The following is a 24,121-nucleotide window of genomic DNA, read 5'->3' as shown; positions in this document are numbered from 1 at the left end:
AAGACTAATATTGCAATAGTCTGGTGCAATGACCATTGCGCAAGGGGCGCCGAGACTTCAAGCGAGTAGTGCGATAGTCTGGGACAATGTTGCAGATACTCCTCAATCAGTGTGCAAATGGAGCAGATGCTACTCTGACATGAGTGGCCAGTATTGGTCAACAACAGATAGGCAAATAGTGCAGCGTGGCGAGACTACTACAGTGAGTGCACGAGTAATGGCAGCAGGTGGGACACAGGAGGCTCCGCCCACATACACAAAAGCTATAAATAGCAAAACAACATGTAACACACAAAAACAGAACCAGGAACATAACAGCGACAAAGCAAAAATCTTTACCTTTATTTGAATGTCAAAGAGGTGTGGATTTAACAAGGTTGTTATTGTTGCGGTGCACTACATCATACAGAGATGTGTTTCTAAGATTCTCCAGGTGTACCTAATGTCACATAAAGCCAGGGAGTAATGTATATACTGTACACAATTTGAAGAGATTTACAGAATTTTAGAGTTTGTGTCTAGTTTTTTAAAATTCTTTAAAGAAATAATTCCATTTACTGCCTCACAGTTCTGAGGACCGGGATTCAATCCCCAGCCCCGCCTGTCTGGAGTTTGCATGAACTCCCCGTGCCTGCGTGGGTTTTCTCCGGGCACTCCGGTTTCCTCCCACATCCCAAAAACATGCATGGTAGGTAAATTGACGACTCTAAATTGCCCGTAGGTGTGAATGTGGGTCTGAATGGTTGTTTGTTTGTATGTGCCCTGCGATTGGCTGCCAACCAGTTCAGGGTGTACCCCGCCTCCTGCCCGATGATAGCTGGGATAGGCTCCAGCACGCCCGCGTACCGAGTGAGGAGAAGCGGCTCAGAAAATGGATGGATGGAGTCCAACCAGTAACCTTTAAAGTGACAATTATGGTTTCAAAAATGTGGAAAAAAGGGTCTTTTTTGTTTTGGACCTTAACATTAGGCTATTGTTATTGTCAGTTGTGTGGTGTGGGCTGCTGGAATGATTGGCTGAAGAAGGTTTGCCAAGTGCAGTGTGGGTTATGTTTGAGAGCTGTCGCTTGTATGCGCTGCCATAAAAGCCATAAGGCACTTTTACAGCCAGAGGCAATCGGCCAAAGAACTGTCACACTGGTTGTGAGTGGTGTATACTGCATGTGTGCAACATTTACAGATAAAAGTTACAATATCATTTGAAATGATTTTTCCAAATTGTGAGTGACTTGTTTTCTTGGCAGGCTCCCTTGAGTCACTTACTGGCCAATAAAGCCTGCCTTACTCCACAGACACCAGCATTAAAAGCTCCTAGGACATTATATTAACCATTTCATTTCCAAAATGCCTAGATAACACGTAAGCTACCATTGGAACAAAGGCCTGCTTAGAAATTAAACACTGAATTGAAAAGACACCCAACAGGATGGAAATATGGCAAAAAAAGTTTGATTCTACTTGAATGGGTGTGCTTTGTTGTTTGATTAGTAATTGGGTGTTAAATTATTTATGTCCACATTCCACATTCAGTTAACAAACACTGGAAGGTCTGGTAGGTAATATTTAATTACTTTATTTCATTACTTCAGAGCCCTTAGAAAATCACGTATTGAAGTCATGCTAAACAATACCGCGAAGACTCGCATCTCCAATATTTGGCATTCGCGAACTTCACTTATTTGCGAATTTATTTATTTATTTTATTTTTTATTTTTGTCCTGTTCGGCTGTTAGGTCGAGCAGAAAGGAGGGTCTGTATCCCTTTTATGCTGGAACAGTTTTACTGCGTCACAGTCAGTGTTGCCACAGTTACCTTGAAAAAGTAACTTAGTTACTTTACTGATTACTTGAGATTAAAAGTAATTTAGTTACTTTGCTGATTACTTGATTTCAAAAGTAACTAAATTAGAAAAAGGTAACTTTTTAGTTACTTTCGACAGCTGCCAAGTGGCAGGAATATCACTTATTCACAGTACAAAACAAAGCATTAGCTTAACCGTACCCATTACTTGGTAATGTACGCCACACAAGTTACAGAAGGATGTCATCAACATGAAGCAATAACTTAAATATTAGTGTAGTTGAAGCCACATTACATCAGCAACTTAGTGCAAACTTGACATGCCAACACAATACAGTAAGTTCCTAAACGTGAACAAGCACACCATTCACAGTACACAGCCGATTGTGGTCAATGAAAGCAACTGTGTGTGTGTGTGCGTGCCTTTGAGCGTGCGTGTACTTAAATCTGAAAGTGAGTGACACACAGACACCACTGCTCCCACCGCAGTCATTTTGGTGCTAAGAGCAAGAAAACTTTTTTCTAACTACATGACGTCAGCCGTGCAACGCGTTCAACCATTTCACAGACGAAGTTGAGAATTCTCAATTTTCATTGTAAATATTATTTAAGCTAATTATTGTAAGTCCTTCAGTGAGTCACTCCTTACCCTCCATGACCGATTGATGAGCACGCACTCGGTATGAATAATTAACCCAAAATTCATTGCACGTTTAACACGCCAGTAAAACTATTTTTAATGTGTAAATAAAAAAGTAACAACAATCAAATAGACTTTTTACTAAGGAAAATAACAAAAATAGTGTGGCGACAGTGAAATTGTGCATTTCTTTGCACTTTTATCGTACTGCAACTCACTGTGAATTTTAGAATCAGTAGTCCCCAATCGCTTTCTTCTGTTCGTTGGACAAAAGGGTAGTCTCTGTTAAATGCTGCGGCACACCTGGACTGCTCTTTGTTTGAATCACCAGCTACAAAGTTACTGTTTGGTGAGGGAAGTTGATGATGCAACAGTAACTATTGTTGGATTGAAGAAATAACTGTAACCTAATTACTTCCATGGGAAAAGTAACGCGTTACTTTGCTCGTCACTCAAAATGGCAGATTTTTGGCATCACTGGTCGCAGTGGACCTTTTAAGCTGCCACTGTGGTTTCTTAGTATTTTGGTGGATATTTATTGAGAATCAGAGTTGATCAGTCGAACAGAAAAACGTTTGTAGAGGGGAGTGAGAAAAGAAGACAATGAAAGACAGCATTAACTGTAAACAAAATGAGGAAAGTAAATCATTCTATACCAAGAACAATGACACCTTAGATATGAGTGTTGTATGGGGCAGTAGTGCTACACCCTGTGAGGGAAGGACAGGACAAGGACAGGAGGGGAAGCATGGAGGACAAGGATCGTGAACCCAGCTGCACAACTAAAGTGTGGCTATGAGTGGCTATGTAAATTATAAACGTCTATAGGACCTGAGTGTGAGTGAGGGGATACTCAAGCAGTTCACATAATCATGAGTTATTTGTTGCAAAAAGTGAGTGACCCCATACCCAGCGAGTAAGTCCCAGGGGTGAATTGACACTGTTTTGCATCCACAACGACTGACAGAAGTGTCCTGTAATTGTTGTGCCTGCATCGCAGAGGCTGAGGACCCCACCCAATCAATCGAGAGGTGGGGTCGGGCCCAGGAGTCCACCCGAGAGCGGCCCGGTGGACGGGACACGTCCCACACCGAGGGACCCAAGGCTGTCCACCCACCCCACTGAGGCGCCCGAAAACCAGCCACCCGGAGGAGGCTGGTTTCACTTGTGCTTTTATTGTACAGTATTTGTAGATAGACTTGCATATTTTGCAAGTGACTGTGCTACCGGTCTCAGTTGTGGTAATATATTTATACACGCTTGTACCACAGTACAACCGTATGCTGTACTCTACAATATACCATGTTACGAGTCGACACAGTGTCATAAAGCGACACAGGTGTCGTGATGTTGGTGCATGTTGTATCATCCAACTTAATATTGTATAAAAATAAATTAATAAAGTTCTTGTTAACACACAGTTCTTGCATTATAGGGCATAATGTTTTGGCGACAAGATGGAGCTTGACTTCAAGCCACTGTTATCGTTCCTCACCACCAGTCCCGGGGTCCAACTCTTGCTGGTGTGAATATTTTCATACAAGCGGCAATCAGACTAGCCAATGCTAGCAACACGAGGTTAACCGTGATTCTTATCCACAACCATCTTATTTTCTTCATACTCTCAGCGCAGACATATAAAGACTGTGCAGCCTTGTTGGCCGGACATGATGCCTCTTCACAGAGCGTTGTAGATCGGCGATTCTGTAAAGTACTATGTAAAGTGGCTGATTGGACTTAGTGGACTTCAAGCTTTAGATGCACAGTAGTAAAGTTGACCTGTCAACTAGTCGGTTCAACCCCTAGTATCTACAGGTACTGTGCACAATGTACAGTGTACAGTATCTGCGTGCTTAGCTTTAAGTCGCTTCCTTTACTTTTTTTTTTTTTTTAAGGGTACAGTAATATTTGAAGATTTTTGTAAGCATTTGAAATGCTATGAAAGTGTTTTGGTATCCTTGTTTGTGCTATACTTATGGTTTAAAACAGGGATGGGCAACAATAATGGCGAGGGCCACAATTTGCCCACATGGGACCCTGATTTTCTTGGTCTTTTTGCCATTGCTCTCTCTTCCTGCTGATTTTCATCATGGAATAAGACACAACACATAATATTGGACCAACACCTGTCACGACCCGACCACATCCGATCACGTCCTTGGTCCAGGCGCCCTTCCATGGATGATGCTGAGTCTTCTTTTTGAAGGCGAAACATCTAAAATTGTCCATTATACTAATGCAAGCTAAGCAAATAAATGATAACTTCTATAATATATTTAACACACCACCACTCTTCTTCTCTGATGGAGAAGATCTGGCACTATTGTAAACCATGTTGGCTATCTAGTGGTGAATGGTATTATTACAACTTTATACTCCTCTTTTTTACAGGACATAAACCTTATTTATCATTTAAAAAAAAAATCATTGGGGCCACTCTGAGTGTGGGCGCATGCTACCTGTTTCCTCTACCAAATGGTTAAAATTCCCAAAAAAGAAAAATTGCGGCCCTTGGGCCACCAGTTGCCCTTCCCTGATTTAAAATTCCCTGATTTTAAATTAACATAAGAAACAAAAAGTAATGTGGGAGAAAGCAGGACTAAAAATGCAAGCACAGGGAGAACATGCAAACTCCACACAGGAAGACCGAAGTAAACCAATACATATTCATCAGAATTGCTTTGACACACGTACATCTCGAAAGGAGTAAGAAAGACAGACACAGTAAGCCACATCAGCGACGTAAATAATCATCAACAGCGGTGCAACAGAGTTTAACTCACCAGTGAATTCAGCAAAGAAAAGAAACAAAACTCACTCGACAGAAATCAACAAAGGAAGACTTCCAGTATTTCATGTTCTTTCTTCTTGGCATTTTATTACAAAAGGAAGCTTTTTTTGAGACCAGCTTTTGCCTTTCTCCATTCCCACGATGGCACGCACTTTTGCAAGTAATGACTGTTTGTTGCTCAATGGCCTGACTGCATTGTCAACCTCTACCTTCTACAAATTATGAAGCCAAAAAGGTGCCACATTTTTTGAAGGTACAAATCACTCATATTAGTAACCTTTGATAAAAAAAATTATGTCGACCTGAACTTCTCTACTTTTTGAGGTACACACACTTTTACCTCCTAATGTTAGAAATGCAATCTCCAGATTTGTTCAAATTTAACGACAATTATCCATCCATCCATTTTCTATAGTTCTGTCTTCATTAGGGTCACGGCTGAGCTGGAGTTTGAGTACACCCTGGACTGGTCATCAGCCAATTGTAGGGCACATAATGTAAATAAACAACCATTCACTTTCACTTTTACATCAATGGACAATTTTGAGTCTTCAACAACCTAACGGGTTTTTCAAATTTGAGAGGCACTAACTGCTATTACACCATTCTGCCCCAAGACAATTATTACCATAGAAAATAATGAAAATTGAATTCATCCCTTTGAGGTCAAATTTTGGCCATCCTAAAATTTTAAGTGAAAATTATTGATATGTTAACCGTACTGTACTGAGCAGGCAGGGCATTGTATGACTTTCCTATTTCGTAATTCCATGTCCGGATCAAAGGGATTTATTACATTTTCCCATTTGCCATCATGGTTCCCTTCTGTGTTGGCATCACAATGAATAACTTAATAAGTAAATAAATAAAATAACTGAAGGAAGAAGAAAAACACAGGTGTGGAATTAATGCCATAGATGGTCTGGCCAAATTCAGAATTGATACATTTGAAGTGGGATATAGAATTAGCGGTGGCACTGAATTGTGGGTAGGAGGCACTTTTTATTTAATACTTTCAGTTTCATTAGACTTGTGCCCAGTGTTAGTGTTCATTCTTACATCCATGCAGCTGCAAACAAGCACATTCCAGGTGAGAAGGAGGACAAATGAATCACATTAAGGATAGAAAGGTCGACAGCACTCTTGAGAGACCATAAATGCACAATGGTATGTAATTAAAAAAACAAATAAGAGCAAAGATTATTGTTGCGAGAACGTAAATGTCAGTGCTTGATGGAAGACAAAAATTGGGAAAATTCCTGTCTGTGTGACAGTTAAATAATTATCTCTCCCTCTTATAGGCAGACACCAATGTGAAGATTCTATGAAGGATAGCATCGTGTCATCTCTCCAGGCAATATGGTGCGCACATCACTGTTACCATGGTTTCACTATCACCCCGTTTGAATGGCCCTGCTGTTGGCATATGTGATATAAAATGGTCCCAGATGGCCAGAATTGATTTCATTAGCTGAAATTCTATTAAGCGGATCCAGTTTCCCCCTCCCCCTCATGAATAGATTCTCTATTATGAAGGTCTGGCACCATTCAGACAGATTTCCACAATTTATTTTTACCAATTATTCCCTCTGTAAATCTGCGGGAATCTGTAAATCCTTCACCAACATGAGTGAGACCCCTTCATCTTTGCCCTCTTCCTCCTCCACATGGGGACCAAAGAAGGACTGTAGATGCAAAAGTGTAATAACAAGTGCGGTTGTACTGCATGTCCTTATGAGCTTCTGATGAAAAAAATGATAATGTTTGCAGACCATTGGATGTTTCCTGACTGTGGCCTACAAAGATGTTCTGCTTAAGTTTATTGACAGGTTCTTGGCCCAATTCTGAAGGAGTCCTGATTTTCAATGTCGGACTGACATAATGAATACATACGTTACTTATTGGATGGCTCCAACTTTTCCTTAAGACATCAAAATGAAGCTCAGTTGTGTGTGTGTGGCCTTCATGTGCCGGTATGCACTCCCTACAATGTCTATCAACATGTTATCATGTTTTCCAAATACGTCAGCATATGCAGAATATGCATACAGTATATATGTATAACGTAACAATAAATTTTGTTTATTATCTATTTACATTTAATCATGTTTTGTTATCAGTTTATTATTGTTGATACATTATTCAAAATTAAGAAAAGTAAACAAAATATAATGAAATGTAATTAGTAATATTACTTTGGGAAAGTAATTGAAAATTGAAATAGATACACTACTATTACATTTTCAACAGGGTAACTTGTAATTGGAACCAACTACATTATATTGCCAAAAGTATTCACTCACTCATCCAAGTGATCAGAATCAGGTGTTCCAACCACTTCAAGTCCAGTCGTGAAATTTCCTCACTTCATGTGGCCTTCAGATTTGCTCAAGAAACCCTATGGATTAAAAATGTGATGTCATTAAAATTCATATCTGAGTCAAGGCAGGTGAGAGAATACTTTTGGCAATAGTATACATTTGCAAAGTCATTTTCCCAACACTGATCATTAGTGGCATCACTGACCCACTGCCAAAATACTGTAGCAGCAGAACGTTCTCCACAGCATCTGCAGACTGAGTCACATACTATATGTGTTCAGAGTAAACCTGCACTTATCGGTGAAGATCAAAGAGCGCCAATGATGAATCTGGATAATTGATTTGATATACAAGTAAATTGCGTGAGAAGCTTGGTCACGTAAGAATTAAACTCACAAGTCAAGGTACCACTGTACTTTTATTCCTTCACTTTTTTACAATATACTGACTCTGGCATACAGTAATACTTTGTGTATTTAATGTACATAATTCAAATATGGAGAGTTGAATGGGGTAATAATGTTTGCATGCAGCAAATTCCACTCTTAAAAAAATGTTTTCCCTCTTTCCTGGTGTCAAACTCATTTGACATTCATTATAAAAGCCATCCATCCATCCATTTTCTGAGCCGCTTCTCCTCACTAGGGTCGCGGACGTGCTGGAGCTTATCCCAGCTGTCATCGGGCAGGAGGCGGGGTACACCCTGAACTGGTTGCCAGCCAATCGCAAGGCACATACAAACAAACAACATTCGCACTCACATTCACACCTACGGGCAATTTAGAGTCCCCAATTAATGCATGTTTTTGGGATGTGGGAGGAAACCGGAGTGCCCGGAAAAAACCCACGCAGGCACGGGGTGAACATGCAAACTCCACACAGGCGGGACCAGGGATTGAACCCCGCTCCTCAGAACTGTGAGGCAGTCGTCCACTGTGCCGCCCATTATAAAAGCATTTTTGTTTTAATAATATACAAATTGCAAGAAGCTGCACGATTAATATTCTGGGCTGAGGACCGGAAATTTCAAATGGTAGCTTTCACTGTGCTACAGAGAGTTTCCTGTCGTGCATGTGTACCCAGTCCGAGTACCATTTCTAATATACAACGTACTTGTTCTCAGTGAGTGACAAAATGTGATTCGCTTCCGCTGTGAAGTCAAACACACATTTCGTGAAACATGGAGCACAGGGAAGCCAGTTTCGACCATGTGACCGTGCTCGGTGCAGCTCAGTGAGTTGAGCTTCATTTGAGGTGAGCGCCATGAGAGAAAGAGGGAGATTGACAGTGACAGAAAGGGAAAGACTATAAACTCTCCATGATGGGTGTGTGTGTGTGTGTGCGTGTGTGTGTGTGTGTGTGTGCACGTGTGTGTGTGTGCTTGCAAATGTATGGGTGTTTGTTTTATGCAAATTATGTTTTCCCCGTAGCGGTCTTTGAATTGCATCTTGCAGGGCGTCATCATGGAGCCACTTCAGTCACGCAATGCACAATGTACCCAAGGCTATGAGGGGCCGTTAGGGACATTATTCAGGATTAGCTCTCACACGTACTATTCAAATGCTTTCATACACACACAATCTACTGAAAGGCTCTCAAAAGGACGACTCAAATACTCTCATACACATGAGTCTTGCTCTCATTAACACTACTCAAATGTTCTCTATTACACTACTCAAATGCTCTCATTGATACTAGTCAAATGCTCTCATTTACACTACTCAAATGCTCTCATTTACACTACTCAAATGCTCTCATTGGCACTAGTCAAATGCTCTCATTTACATTAGTCAAATGCTCTTATTTACACTACTCAAATGCTCTCATTGACACTAGTCAAATTATCTCATTTCCACTACTGAAATGCTCTCATTTACACTACTCAAATGCTCTCACACTCACGCATCTTGCTCTCATCAACACTACTTAAATGCGTTCACACAAGCATATCAATCACATTCTCGCACACATCACTGGCATTCACGACTTCATGTCAATCATGCTCACACGTGACTAGTGTAAATCTTTTACTAGGTAGTTCAATTCAAAAAGTGAAATAATGGAGATGAACTGCACAGTGCACACACTCAGAGTGAAGTATTTCATATTTAAAATATGTATTATTTTAATGATTGTAGTACATCCATCTATCCATCCATTTTCTGAGCCGCTTCTCCTCACTAGGGTCGCGGGCATGGTGGAGCCTATCCCAGCTATCATCGGGCAGGAGGCGGGGTACACCCTGAACTGGTTGCCAACCAATCGCATGGCACATACAAACAAACAACCATTCGCACTCACAGTCACACCTACGAGAACATGCAAACTCCACACAGGCGGGGTCGGGGATTGAACTCCACTCCTCAGAACTGTGAGGCAGGCGCACTAACCCGTCCGACACCGTGCCGTCGATTGTAGCACATAGCAAATACAATTTTTTCCCCCATATTGAGAGACTAAAATATAACGTCAAACGAAATAGTTAATTAATTCAAGAAATAAAGTGATTTTAATGTAGCAATTAGGCTGGAATTTGCCCTCTGAAAAGTACTTCAGTGTTTAATCACTCTATGAGGGTGACCACTACCGAAGACGAATTCCTTGTGTGTTTTTTTGGACATACTTGGCAAATAAAGATGATTCTGATTCTGATGAGTACTGAAGAAAAACTTTTCAACTATATTCTAATTTATTGAGATGTACCTATATTTAAAAAAGTCATAAAATATTTGACTCTGACTGTGTGTAGTCTGGAATGCATATCTATGACACGAGTTTCACTACGACAATTAAATGCCTTCATTCCCTTTGGACACCTCATTAGGTACACTGGCGCAGGGGAGCTTAAACGCGACCATCCGGCCATCCTGCCTGCAACGAACCGTATACATTTCTGATTGTAACGCAGCGGTGTTGAAACTTTGCCTTGAGTTAAGGAGTAAACACACGTCCACTGCGCTTTAGCCCGTAAGGCACATTTATTCGGCAGCATCCGCGACCGAATAATGGTGTCTCGCTCTTGATAGACGAGCCAGCCTAGCCCTACGTCATATACGACACGGCTTCTGATTGGCCGACCATTACGTCATATCCTACAAAACTTACACATTAAAAGCAGCCATTTTAAATCAATGAGGAAAAGCCTTATTGTAAGACAATAATCAACAAGTATACGACATATATATATTAAATATATATATATATATATATATATATATATACTATACAGTATACAGTATAATGCTATGTAACGCTACTGCTTAAACTAGGCTTACTATTGTACTTTATGGCTGTTGGTCAATGCTATATTTGATTTTGAAACCACTTCCTTTTCAACTCATATAAATATACGCTCACATAACATTTCAAATGCTTGCACACATACACTTCAAACACACTCGCATGACATGTCAAATCTATTCATATATCATCCTCAAATGCATTCATAAAATATACTCAAACCCTTTCACATTTCCATGCTCAAATTCTCGCATACATACTTGTGGGGGAATAAAAATCTTGAGAGATTTATTTTAAGTTGATGTTATATTTTAGTTTCTCAATATGGGGAATTATTTTTCATTTGTTATGTGCTACAATCATCAAAATAATAAATTTTAAATATGAAATACTTCACTGAGTGTGTGCAGTGTGCAGTTCATCTCCATAATTTCACTTTTTGAATTGAACTACCTAATAAAAGATTTACACTATTCATGTGTGAGCGTGAGTGCCATGAATTCGTGAATGCCACTGATGTGTGCGAGAATGTGATTGATGTACTCGCGTGAACGCATTTGAGTAGTGGTCATGAAAGCAAGATGCGTGTGTATGAGAGCATTTGACTAGTTTTAATGAGAGCATTTGAGTAGTGTAAATGAGAGCATTTGACTTGTGTAAATGAGAGCATTTGAGTAGTGTATATGAGAGCATTTGAGTAGTGTAAATGAGAGCATTTGACAAGTGTAAATGAGAGCATTTGACTAGTGTCAATGAGAGCATTTAGGAGTGTTAATGAGAGCAAGACTCGTGTGTATGAGAGCATTTGAGTAGTGCCAAGGAGAGCATTTGAGTAGTGTTAATAAGACTAAGACCCGTGCGTATAAGAGTGTTTGAATAGTCCTTATGAGAGCCTTTCAGTTGTTTGTGTGTGTGTGAAAGCATTTGAATAGTAAGTGTGAGAGCTAATCCTGAATAATGTCCCTAATGGCCCCTCATACAAGGCAAAATTATGCAATTATTAGTTGTCAACCAAGAATTGAAAAATTGCTCAAAAAGAAAAAAATGTTGTCCTCAAAGATGCAAATCTCTAAAATACATACATTCTCATTTACATGCGCTCTCCTAGTATCACACAAACACACACGCACACACACACACACACACACACACCGACACACACACACACACACACACACACACATACACATACACACACGCACACATAGTGGATTTGCAAGTGGAAAAACATGTCGTGAAGGCTGACTCCTAAATTGTGACAAAATTCTTGCAGAAGAAAAACATTCCACCAAGGACATGTCCTTATTGAATATTTTTTTAAGTAGAATTAATTACATACAGGCGGCACGGTGGAGGACTGGTTAGAGCATCTGCCTCACAATTCTTTGGACTGGGGTTCAATCCCCGCCCCCGCCTGTGTGGAGTTTGCATGTTCTCCCCGTGCCCATGTGGGTTTTCTCCGGGCACTCCGGTTTCCTCCCACATCCCAAAAACATGCATGGTAGGTTAATTGAGGACTCTAAATTGCCCGTAGGTGTGAATGTGAGTGTGAATGGTTTATATGTGCCCTGTGATTGGCTGGCAACCAGTTCAGGGTGTACCCCGCCTCCTGCCTGATGATTGCTGGGATAGGCTCCAGCGCTCCCGCGACCCTTGTGAGGATAAGCGGCTCAGATAATAGATGGATGCATGGATAATTACATACAGCAGGACAGAATTTATTCAAGTTCAACCAAGTGCACTTCCAGTCAATGTACGTATACCGTGCTCATCCATATTTACTTGGGATTATGTGAAGACCAGTTGAGCAGCACCGTTGGTATCTGAAATTGTAGGTGTGTGTTTATATGTCAGACAGCTGGCATTGACAACCTGGATTAAAATCTGAGTCTGTCCTCCTTTTTCAGTGTCAGACTGTCAACTGAACAACATGCACTCCCCTATGGATCTAACTATATAACTACAAATGATGGTGTACAGCTGCACTGATGATAGAAGATCATGGGTTTCATCTTCCCATTTGATTTCTGCAGAGAAATTGACTCTCAGTTACCCAAATGGTGTGATTGTCAAAGAATGAACACACATTTTTTTTAGACCTGCTAAAGTAACTTCAGCTTTAACAGGAAAAAAACGATCGATATTCTTTTAAGTCTGGAATAACCAGAAACTCCACAAAATTGGCCTTCAGAAAATCAATAAGTAAAATCAAACCCACTGTTTTTATGCTGCTTTTATGAGTCGAAACTGCATAACTATAAGCGACGGAAATGCTAAATGAACGACGCCATTCTGAAATCCACTGACATGTTCCGTTCTATAATTTGCTAATTTCAGATATGTTTCCACCGAGTGGGCCGGTTCAATTCTGATCACTTTTGATTGATTAATCTTGATCAGGTTTGGGATGGATTAAAAATTGTGTGCAACATCATAGCAGCGAGACAACATGTAACTCACCAATAAGTTAAACACTAAGGATAAACGCCGCACACAGCTGCGCTGTTATTAGATGAGAAAAAGCTATTCAAATAGATAAATTCCCCTCCATCATCCTGTGCGATTTGGGACAGCGGTGGAAGAATGACGCTTTGGATTAGTAGTCTTCTCTGGTTATCTGTTTTTTTTTTTTTGCTATGAAAAGTAAATACATCTGTAAAGACTTTGCTTTACAGAAAACATGAAAACATTTTTACCCCACAAAAAAAGCAAACAACAAAGAAACTACTACTACTGTGAAATTTATCAAGAATAAAATCAATCAAAAAAGTCCAAGCACGTGATGATGGCCCATAAGGGCTTCAGCACGAGTTGCTCTTCTCTACAACTGTCGAACTCCTTGAGAGCCTCCTCCTCCTGCTTACATATTATGTACAAGCAGGTATTAATACAATTTGTTTCTACTAAATGGTGTATTGACATTGCAGATTACCTAGACAGAGACAAGTTATTGCTAGCATCTGGATTATGTACAGCACTTTGTTAAAGTTGTTACCGATGAGTTGAGTAGAGGCGGGGTACACCATGGACTGGTTGCCTGCCAATCGCAGGGCACATATAGACAATTTAGAGTTCAATTAACCTACCATGCATGTTTTTTGAATGTGAGAGGAAGTCGTAGTACCCAGATAAAACCCACGCAGGCCCCAGAGAACATGCAAACTCCACACAGGAAAACTGGATTTGAGCTCGCGACCCTTGAACTTTAAGGCGGATGTGCAAACCAGTTGGCCGCCGTGCCACTCTCTCCATCATAATCAACTATGTTTTTTTCTGCCTGTTCCACTCTCCAGTGTTACTGCGCGTTGTCTGTTGTATCACGGAAGGGACAGCTCTCGCTCCACAAGTCACTGGACAGCAGCATGTTAATTTATACATGGCATACCATACCACCATACTATATAACAGTGACTGGGACCCCAACAAAAGGGTGCTGAAAAGTGGGATTCGATAGACACTATATAGACAGCATAGCAGAATTAACTAATTATAATGGGGAATTGTGAGTTCAACCAGCCATATTCCATTTGCCATCTCTTCAACTATACAGCATCAGTCTTTCCAGTCTACTTAGTGGATCTCTTTTTCCTTTTATTTTACAAATGGAAACAAATCCCAGGCTGATATGATTTCACTTTTATGGCCTTTTTTAAATATATGGGTACTTGTGATTGACTGGACAACAGCCAGCTGCTGTCAATGACCTAAGATGCCACCTCTCCTTCATCACAGTTAAAAAAAATAAATAAAAAAAAAGCGCAGGTGTTGCGATGTGACAGCTCTCCCCTTTTGTTCTCTCTGTAAGCAGGAAGTGACAAGCGTCCATGGATCACCATCAAAACGAGTGACATCCAGAAGTATTGTGCTGCCCGATCACCCACGAGATAAGACAATGGCCTTATGTCTGGATGACAGTTTCTGTGAGTACTTTCCATGAAAATGTGATGTGTGATATGTGATAGGAGGCCCTTCACTGGTCCTCTCAAATAACAAACCCAGCTGTAGAAAATAGCATCTTACTAGATACTAATACTAGATTATTCTTGCCAGATAAGACTGCCTGCCTGGAACATTTTTAATAATGAATCTTGAATCTTGGAAGATAACTGTGTCTTTTAGATACTCTGCACCCAGACTGTGATAGCAGCACTGAAGAAGTCACCCATAGTTTGTTTTCAGATGATTGTGACAGTGGTGTGCACAGCTAACTTTCACAGTGCTTAGAGTTGTGTGTGTGTTGGACTAGTTAACTCGCAATTCAGTTTTCAGAGTCTGCTCCAAAGTTCAACGTCCTCAAAGTCGTGCAATCGGGAATTTCACCAAAGGTTTGGGAAAAATATGCCACAATTCAAACCACCATCACGTATGGCATCATGTAACCTTTGGGTACCTCATGAGACCTTAGTTCAGCAAGGATCAACCAAGAATAACTATTAATAATAATAACTAATAACTAATAATAGAAAGAGAAAGTGAATATACAGGGAGACTTTACAACCAACACTGCTCTCTGAGCCTGTATCCAACTTTTTATACAATTTTTAGTAATTATTAAATTATAGAATATTGAGTAATATTATATAAAAATACTAAGTACCGGTAATACTGCTAATGTCCATTCCCAACTGCATACTGTATATGTACAGTATTGCTCCATTTATAGCCATGTAAAAAACGCATACCGTGCTATACCTCGTGCAGCCTTGGGCTCGTCTGATCACTGCTTAATTCACTTAATACCGACGTACAGGCAAGAACTTAAATGCGCGAAGCCTACAGTGAAAACAATGAAAAAGTGGACAAATGAAGCCAAGATGGAACTTCAAAGCTGTTTAGACTGCACAGACTGGAGTGTCTTTGAAAATTCAGCTGGCAGCCTGGATGAATATACGGACACTGTCACATCCTATATCAGTTTCTGTGAAGAGGTTTGTGTACCAACAAAATCTTTTCGCACATTCAACAACAATGGTTCACTGCTAAACTTAAGCAGCTTCGCCAAGCAAAGGAGGACGCATATCAGAGCGGGACAGGGCCCTGTATAATCGAGCTAGAAACCAGCTTACTAAAGAAATTAACATTGCAAAAAGAAACTATGCAGCAAAGTTGGAAAAACAGTTTAGCGCAAACGACTCTAAATCAGTCTGGCATGCATTCCAATCGCTGACTAATTACAAGCGACGATCCCCCCAAGCTGAGAACAATAGCACACTAGCCAACGACTTGAATACCTTCTACTGCAGATTTGAAAAGGACAGTTTCACACCCCACACGCACCCAGCCACACCACCGACCCCAATCACACCTCTGACTTCTGCGTTAACCATTCATGAACACGATGTGAGACGCATCTTCAACCAACAAAAGATTAACAAAGCGGCAGGCCCGGACCATGTGTCCCCATCCTGCCTCAAAGTCTGCGCGGACCAGCTCGCTCCAATCTTCACTCAGATCTTCAATAGATCTCTGGAACTGTGCGAAGTTCCATCCTGTTTCAAACGCTCCACCATCATTCCAGTCCCCAAGAAACCTGCAATCTCGGGTCTGAATGATTACAGGCCTGTCGCTTTGACATCTGTGGTCATGAAGTCCTTTGAACGTCTCGTGCTGGACCACCTCAAGAGTGTCACAGGTCCCCTGCTGGACCCCCTGCAGTTTGCATACCAAGCAAACAGGTCTGCGGATGATGCAGTCAACATGGGACTGCACTTCATCCTAGAACACCTCGACAGTGCAGGGACCTACGCGAGGATCCTGTTCGTGGACTTCAGCTCAGCGTTCAACACTATCATCCCTGAACTCCTTTCATCCAAGCTTCTCCAGCTCAGCGTCTCACCTGCCATCTGCCAGTGGATTTACAGCTTTCTGACGGGCAGGACACAGCAGGTCAGGCTGGGGGAGGCCACCTCATCCACACGCAGCATCAGCACTGGGGCGCCCCAAGGTTGTGTCCTCTCTCCGCTGCTCTTCTCTCTCTACACGAACGACTGCACCTCAGCGAACCCGACTGTCAAACTCCTGAAGTTTGCAGATGACACCACTGTCATCGGCCTCATCAAGGACGGTGACGAGTCTGCATATCGACAGGAAGTGGAGCGGCTGGAGCTGTGGTGCGGCCGACACAACCTGGAGCTGAACACGCTCAAGACTGTAGAGATGATCGTGGACTTCAGGAGGCATCCTTCGCCACAGCTGCCCCTCACGTTGTCCAGCCGCCTTGTGTCAACCGTCGAGACCTTCAAGTTCCTGGGAATTACAATCTCGCAGGACCTGAAGTGGGCGACTAACATCAACTCCGTCCTCAAAAAGGCCCAGCAGAGGATGTACTTCCTGCGGCTTCTGAGAAAGCACGGCCTGCCACCGGAGCTGCTGAGACAGTTCTACACAGCGGTCATCGAATCAGTCCTGTGTTCTTCCATCACAGTCTGGTTCGGTGCTGCTACAAAAAAGGACAAACTCCGACTGCAACGGACAATCAAAACTGCTGAAAGGATTGTCGGTACCCCCCTACCCACCATTGAGGACTTGCACGCTGCCAGAACTAAGACAAGGGCGTGCAAAATCCTCTCGGACCCACCGCACCCAGGTCACCAGCTCTTCCAGCTCCTTCCCTCAGGTAGGCGCTACCAATGCAAACTAGAACTAGTAGACATTCCAACAGCTTCTTCCCTCTTGCGATCAACTTCTTAAACACCTGACCTACAATTCCATTACAACATGCTGGCAATTTTTTGACTTCGTTGTCACATTTCTGTGGGGCCAATTATGTATTACTTGTGCACTCACTGTAGTTGTCTCGCCATGCTGCACTATTTGCATATACTGGCCACTCTTGCCAGAGTAGCATCTGCTCCATTGCACACTGATTGAGGAGTATCTGTAACATTTGCACAACCAACATTGTCCCAGATTATCGCACTACTCGTCACTTTAAACCGCATACACTCCTTGAAGTCTCAGCGCCCCTTGCACAATGATCATTGCACCGGTCTATTGCAATATTAGTCATTCAAACTGCTCTCAGTGCTAGAGGACTCTGCATCTTTTTGCACAATTGTTTTTTGTCAATGTCTTTATGTCTCCGAAGTTTTCTGTAAATTGACTGTCTGTTGTACTAGAGCGGCTCCAACTACCGGAGACAAATTCCTTGTGTGTTTTGGACATACTTGGCAAATAAAGATGATTCTGATTCTGATTCTGATGTATAATTCTGCTACCTATTCATGCTGCCTTAATTCACATAGTTATCTGCATACATGCTGGACATACGGTAGCATGCATAGTACAGTACAGTATTCTGTTCCTATATTATTATTTATTTATGCCTATATTATTTATTGATGAATAGTAACATCACAGCTGTTAATGAATACTTATAGCTTCTTATGTGCTTAGTGCTTACACTGTGTATAGACTATTGATACATATTAACATTTTTGCTGATGTTCACGTTCCCTTCTGTTCATACGGTATATATATTACCTTATGTAGTTTGCCATTCACATATGAATATGCATTATTTGTCCTGCATGTACTGTACAGTATGGTTGCCACATAACGCTGCTGCTTTCATTATGCTCTATCTCATTGCCCGATGTTACAAATATGCAGATACTGTAGATATTTTTTATTCTTCAGTACACTTCAACGCAGTTTTGGTGGTCACTGAGGGAAAAACTCGGGTGTGGGAGGAGTTCTGTGAGGCCATTCTGGTCCACCATCCGGCGTCTCAGCAGGGGGAAGCACTGTGTATAGTGGGGATGGTGCGCTGCTGAACTCAACACTGGACGTTGTACGTTGGTGGGCCAAATACTTCAAAGACCTGCTCAATTGCACCGACATGCCTTACCATGAGGGGTTGAGGTCACTGAGGTGGTTAAAAAGTGACTCGGTAGCAGGGTCCCAGGGGTGGATGACTTCCTAAAGGCTCTGGATGTTATGGGGCTGTCCTGGTTGACACGCCTCTGCAACATTGCGTATACATCGAGGACAGTGCCTCTGTATTGGAAGACCTGGGTGCTGGTCCCCTTTTTTAAGAAGGGGGACGGAAGGGTGTGTTCCAACTACAGGGGAATCACACTCCTCAGCCTCCCTGGTAGTCTATGCAAGGGTTCTGGAGAGGAGGGTCCGTGAGGAAGTTAAATCTCAGATTCAGGAGGAGCAGTGTGGTTTTCGTCCTGGCTGTGAAACAGTGGACCGACTTTATACCCTCAGAAGGGTCCTCGAGGGTGCATGGGAGTTTGCCGAACCAGTTTACATGTGTTTTGTGGACTTGGAGAAGGCGTTCGACCATGTCCCTCAACGAGTCCTGTGGGGTGTGCTCCTGGAGTATGTGGTACCGGACTCCCTGATACAGGCTGTTTGGTCCAATTTTTCCGTTATTTAAAGCATACAGTATATAACCATTTTAATTGAAAATTAAAGCTTTAAAATCTCCAACATAACCTGGATGGCATACTTCAGCAGCCTAAAATATTGGTGGAACAGCACGGACAAATGTCACATTGTGGTATTTATTTATATTATTGATCAGAGTTTACTGCCCTTGTAAAAATAAAGCACACTCGGGTGGGTGGTGTTATATAATGTGATCACAGATCATATTTTTTAATTAACAGTGACATGTGTAAAAATAAATGAATCAGCAACATCATGCACCAGTCCAGGGTGTACTCCGCCTGTCGCCCAAGTCAGCTGATACACACTAGCTCAACTCTAGCTCAACCGTGATCCTAATGAGGATACATGGTATAGAAAATGGATGTAAAGATAATGTCTAATCAATTAAAATGTTGTGGCAGTGATACAAAGTGATGATCTGCATCGCTAGATAGTGACCGACGAGCAGTCAGCATTCTTCTCTGAACATTGCCTCTTGTGATTAGTGCAAAAAAGCCAAAGAAAAAACTAAAACACACAGTAGTGTAACATTTGATGCTGGCTGAAATGAGCTCTAGTGAAGTTTCACACATGTAACTTTAGAGATGTTTTTTTTTCCCAAGGAAAGGTTTGCTTTTTAAAATTTTATTTATTATTTTGATGCACCATTATACTCTATTAATTTCTGACCTTATTTGTTTGTCACTAAAAAACACATGCACAAAGGGGTCCTCTGTGTGGCAAAAAAAAAAAAAAGCATTTCCTTACTTTTACTTTGGGTAGTAAGTATAGTCCTTCAATAGGTATTCTATGGGAGTGTGTTTATTTTCCACTTTCGGAACAGGAAATCCATGTGCAATTTCAGTGGGATTATCAGCCGAGTGCAGCCTCTCCTCAAGGGCCGATAACCATACTTTTCTGTGGTCAATGAGCTGCCAACAGCAGCTCGGGGTGGGCTCAAGTCAGTAAACACCAGTGATCACAACTAATAATAGACAAAATAGACATGAATAATTCATATGAAATGGATTCAGTCTTGTATTGTGAGAAGGATATAGCACCAGAAAGAATAAATGAAAGGCTTTGGGTTGAGGTCAGTGGTTTATGAAAGTACCCTTGCTTATGCTGTAGGGCAATGTTTGTTCACAGGAGGGATAAAAGAGGAAATCTGTTCACGTCGGTTGCTGCTGCTTCTCAGGGCATTTGGTCGGAAGGTTCACTCAAGCCTACATGGGCTGACCTGCGTTTGAGATGTTTGACACTGTCTGCGGTCACTATTGTTTGGGAGATGAGGTCATTTGCTCAGTATAGAATCAAACTGAATTACATACTGCAGTAATTCTCAAAGTGTTGTCTGAGAACCACTGGTAGTACATGGGCTCCTACTAGTGGTACATAAAAGAATCACTGAATTAAATAGTCAAACTGTGCATAATGTTCCAGTGTCTTCAACATTTATTCATTTATTTTTTTAAATCCAGGACAGTACATTTGTTAAGTACAGTTCAGTTGTATTTAACTTTTCAGTACTGGTACTAACCATTTGCATACATTTAGAAATATTTATTTTCAAACATTTATTTAGGTACAATATTTGAGGTGATCCTTCGTGTAAAAAGTTAGAGAACCCCTGCTAGACTGTTATACTTTTAAGTGATACTTTTTGTAATGGGTTTTTATTTTATACAGGCAATTTCGAATTTAGATTTGGGTGCCTTCAAGGTGGCGGCACGGTGGCCGACTGGTTAGAGCGTCAGCCTCACAGTTCTGAGGACCCGGGTTCAATCCCTGGCCCCACCTGTGTGGAGTTTGCATGTTCTCCCCGTGCCTGCGTGGGTTTTCTCCGGGCACTCCGGTTTCCTCCCACATCCCAAAAACATGCATGAATTGGAGACTCTAAATTGCCCGTAGGCATGACTGTGAGTGCGAATGGTTGTTTGTTCCTATGTGCCCTGCGATTGGCTGGCAACCAGTTCAGGGTGTACCCCGCCTCCTGCCCGATGACAGCTGGGATAGGCTCCAGCACGCCCGCGACCCTAGTGAGGAGAAGCGGCTCAGAAAATGGATGGATGGATGGATGCCTTCAAGGTGGAGTAGGCAGTTAGGAAAAACAAACACATATCATCATATATGATATAACTCTCCATGTCCAGATGTTTTAAAAACTCATTGCTCTTCGGACTCATGTAATGCCTCTAAAGTACATTTTGTTATAACTTAGAAGGAGACTGGAGACTGGAGGCATGGCCTGGAAGTGGGTCAATCATTTTTTTGTGTATGCGCATTTACGCCAGAAGGAAGCTCTGGGAACAATGGTGAACGTGGAGACCTTCGGCAGCTATCCTTCGTTTGCCAACAACTAGATCTTCTAATACAAGGAAACACAAGCAGAGCGAACAGACCAGAAAGGCTAAACAGATGCAATCTGATAGAGAAAGCTAGTATAAAAAACTAGGATACACATCGGACCTAATCTTCGAGAGGTGGCTTGCAATGGTGAGTGTGGTGAGGAAGTGAAGAAATGGGTCAAAGCAGTCTGGAACGGGTGGAGGAAGGTGTCAGGTGTGTTATGTGACAGAAGACTCTCTGCTAGGATGAAGGGCAACATTTATAAGACAGTGGTGAGGTGAGCCATGATGTACAGATTAGAGACAGTACCACTGAAGAGACAATAGGAAGCGGAGCTGGAGGTGGCATAAATGAAGTTGTTAAGATTTTAGGATAGGATTAGAAATGAGCTCATCAGAGGGATGGCCAAGGTTAGATGTTTTGGAGACAAACTTAGAGAGAGCAGAAGTCGATGGTGTGGACACATCCAGAACAGAGATAGTGAGTATATTGATAGAAGGGTGATGAGGATGGAGCTGCCAGGCAATAGAGCTCGAACAAGACCAAAGATAAGATTTCTAGATGTAGTGAGGGAAGACAAGAGGGCAGTTGGTCTTAAGAGAGGAGGATGCAGGAGATTAGTTTACATGTAAAAGGATGACGCGCGCTGGCAACCCCTAACAGGACAAGTTGAAAGGAAAAGTAGCAGAAGAATAAGCGTTTGGGACCTGGGGACACTAATTGTTGAAGCTTTGTAGGTGGAATTATTTCCCATTCTAGCTTGATTTACAACTTCATTTGCTCAACAGTCCTTGGTCTCCGTTGTCGTATTTTAAGCTTCATAATATGCCACACATATTCAATGGGACTGCTGGCAGGCCAGTGTAGTAATCACACGTTTATTACGAAGCCACGCTGTTGTAACATGTGCAGAATGTGGTGCTGAAATAAGCAGGGACGTCCCTGAAAAAGACCTTGCTTGGCTGGTATGTTCCTCCAAAACGTCTATGTACCTTGACAAGATACCCATGCCACGGGCACTAATACAACCGCATACCATCATAGATACTGGCTTTTGAAATTTGCGCTGATCACAATCTGGATGGTCCTTTTCCTCTTTGGCCCAGAGGACAAGACGACCATGATTTCCCAGAACAATTTGAAATGTGGACACGTCAAACCACAACACACTTTTCCATTTTGCGTCAGTCCATCTCAGAAGAGCTTGGGCCCAGAGAGGCTGGCGGCATTTCTGGGTGTTGTTGATATATGGCTTTCGCTTTGCATGGTAGAGTTTTAACTTGCATTTGTAGATGTAGCGACAAACTGTGTTAACTGATTATGGTTTCAAAAGTGTTGCTGAGTCCACGTGGCAAAATCCACAATGATGCCGGTTTTGAATGCAGTGCTGCCTGAGGGATCGAAGATCACGGCCATTCAATATTGGTTTTCGGCCTTGTCACTTACGTGCAAGATTTCTCTCGATACTCTGAATCTTTTGATGGTATTATGGACTGTAGATGATGAAATCCCAAAATTCCTTGCAATCGTATGTTAAGAAAAGTTATTCTTAAACTGTTGGAAAATTTGCTTATGCAGTTGTCCACAAAGTGTTGAACCTCTCCCCATCCTTTTTTGTGAACAACTGAGCCTTTCAGGGCTCCTCCTTTTCAGAATCAGAATCTGAATCTTTATCTGCCAAGTGTGTCAAAGACACTCAAGGAATTTGTCTTCGGTAGTTGGAGCCGCTCTAGTACTACAACAGACAGTCAATTGACAGAGAATACTTTTGACACATAAAGACATAAAAACACAGTCACACTTCAGGAGTTTGACAGCCGGGTGTGTTGAGATGCAGTCGTTCGTGTAGAGAGAAGAGCAGCAGAGAGAGGACACATCCTTGGGGCGCCCCGGTGCTGGTGGTGCGTGGAGATGAGGTGGTGTCCCACAGCCTCCCCTGCTGTGTCCTGCCCGTCAGGAAGCTGTAAATCTACTGGCAGATGGCAGGCGAGATGCTGAGCTGGAGAAGCTTAGAGGAGAGGAGTTCGGGGAGGATGGTTGTTGAACGTAGAACTGAAGTCCACGAGCAAGATCCTTGCGTAGGTCCCCGCGCCGTCGAGGTTTTCTAGGATGAAGTGCAGTCCCATGTTGACTGCATCATCCGAGGACCTGTTTGCTCAGTAGACAATCTGCAGGGGGTCCAGCAGGGGACCTGTGACGCTCTTGAGGTCAAAGGACGTCATGACCACAGATGTCAGGGCGACAGGCCTGTAGTTATTCAGACCCGAGATTGCAGGTTTCTTGGGGACTGGGATGATGGTGGAGTGTTTGAAATAGGATGGTACTTCACACAGTTCCAGAGATCAATTGAAGATCTGTGTGAAGACTGGAGCGAGCCGGTCCGCGCAGACTTTGAGGCAGGATGGGGACACAAAGTCTGGGCCTGCCGCTTTGTTAATCTTTTGTTGTTTGAAGATGCGTCTCTGTTCGTGGATGGTCAACGAAGGAGGGGGAGTCAGAGGTGCGATGGTGGTTGGTGCGGCTGGGTGGGTGTGAGGTGTGAAAGTGTACTTTTCAAATCTGCAGTAGAAGGTGTTCAAGTCTTCGGCTAGTCTTTTATTGT

At 42.2% G+C, this 24,121-nt stretch overlaps 1 protein-coding gene across 6 annotated transcripts in view; it reads left to right on the top strand.

Moving 5' to 3' along the window:
* Positions 1 to 24,121, top strand: part of xirp2a (xin actin binding repeat containing 2a) — an 85,793-nt gene that overhangs the window by 21,196 nt on the left and 40,476 nt on the right. For 4 of the 6 annotated variants that reach the window (XM_061796845.1, XM_061796825.1, XM_061796863.1 and 1 more), the window contains exon 2: positions 14,600 to 14,711. In XM_061796845.1, the coding sequence (XP_061652829.1) occupies positions 14,600 to 14,711 (112 nt within the window). Of the gene's footprint in view, positions 1 to 6,531; positions 6,593 to 14,599; positions 14,712 to 24,121 lie in introns of all 6 variants that reach the window. The other 2 variants (XM_061796872.1, XM_061796854.1) reach the window with 1 other exon arrangement.

Source organism: Phyllopteryx taeniolatus, chromosome 1, assembly GCF_024500385.1.
Source record: "Phyllopteryx taeniolatus isolate TA_2022b chromosome 1, UOR_Ptae_1.2, whole genome shotgun sequence".
NCBI lineage: Eukaryota > Metazoa > Chordata > Actinopteri > Syngnathiformes > Syngnathidae > Phyllopteryx > Phyllopteryx taeniolatus.
This window is presented reverse-complemented; position numbering and strand designations above follow the sequence as displayed.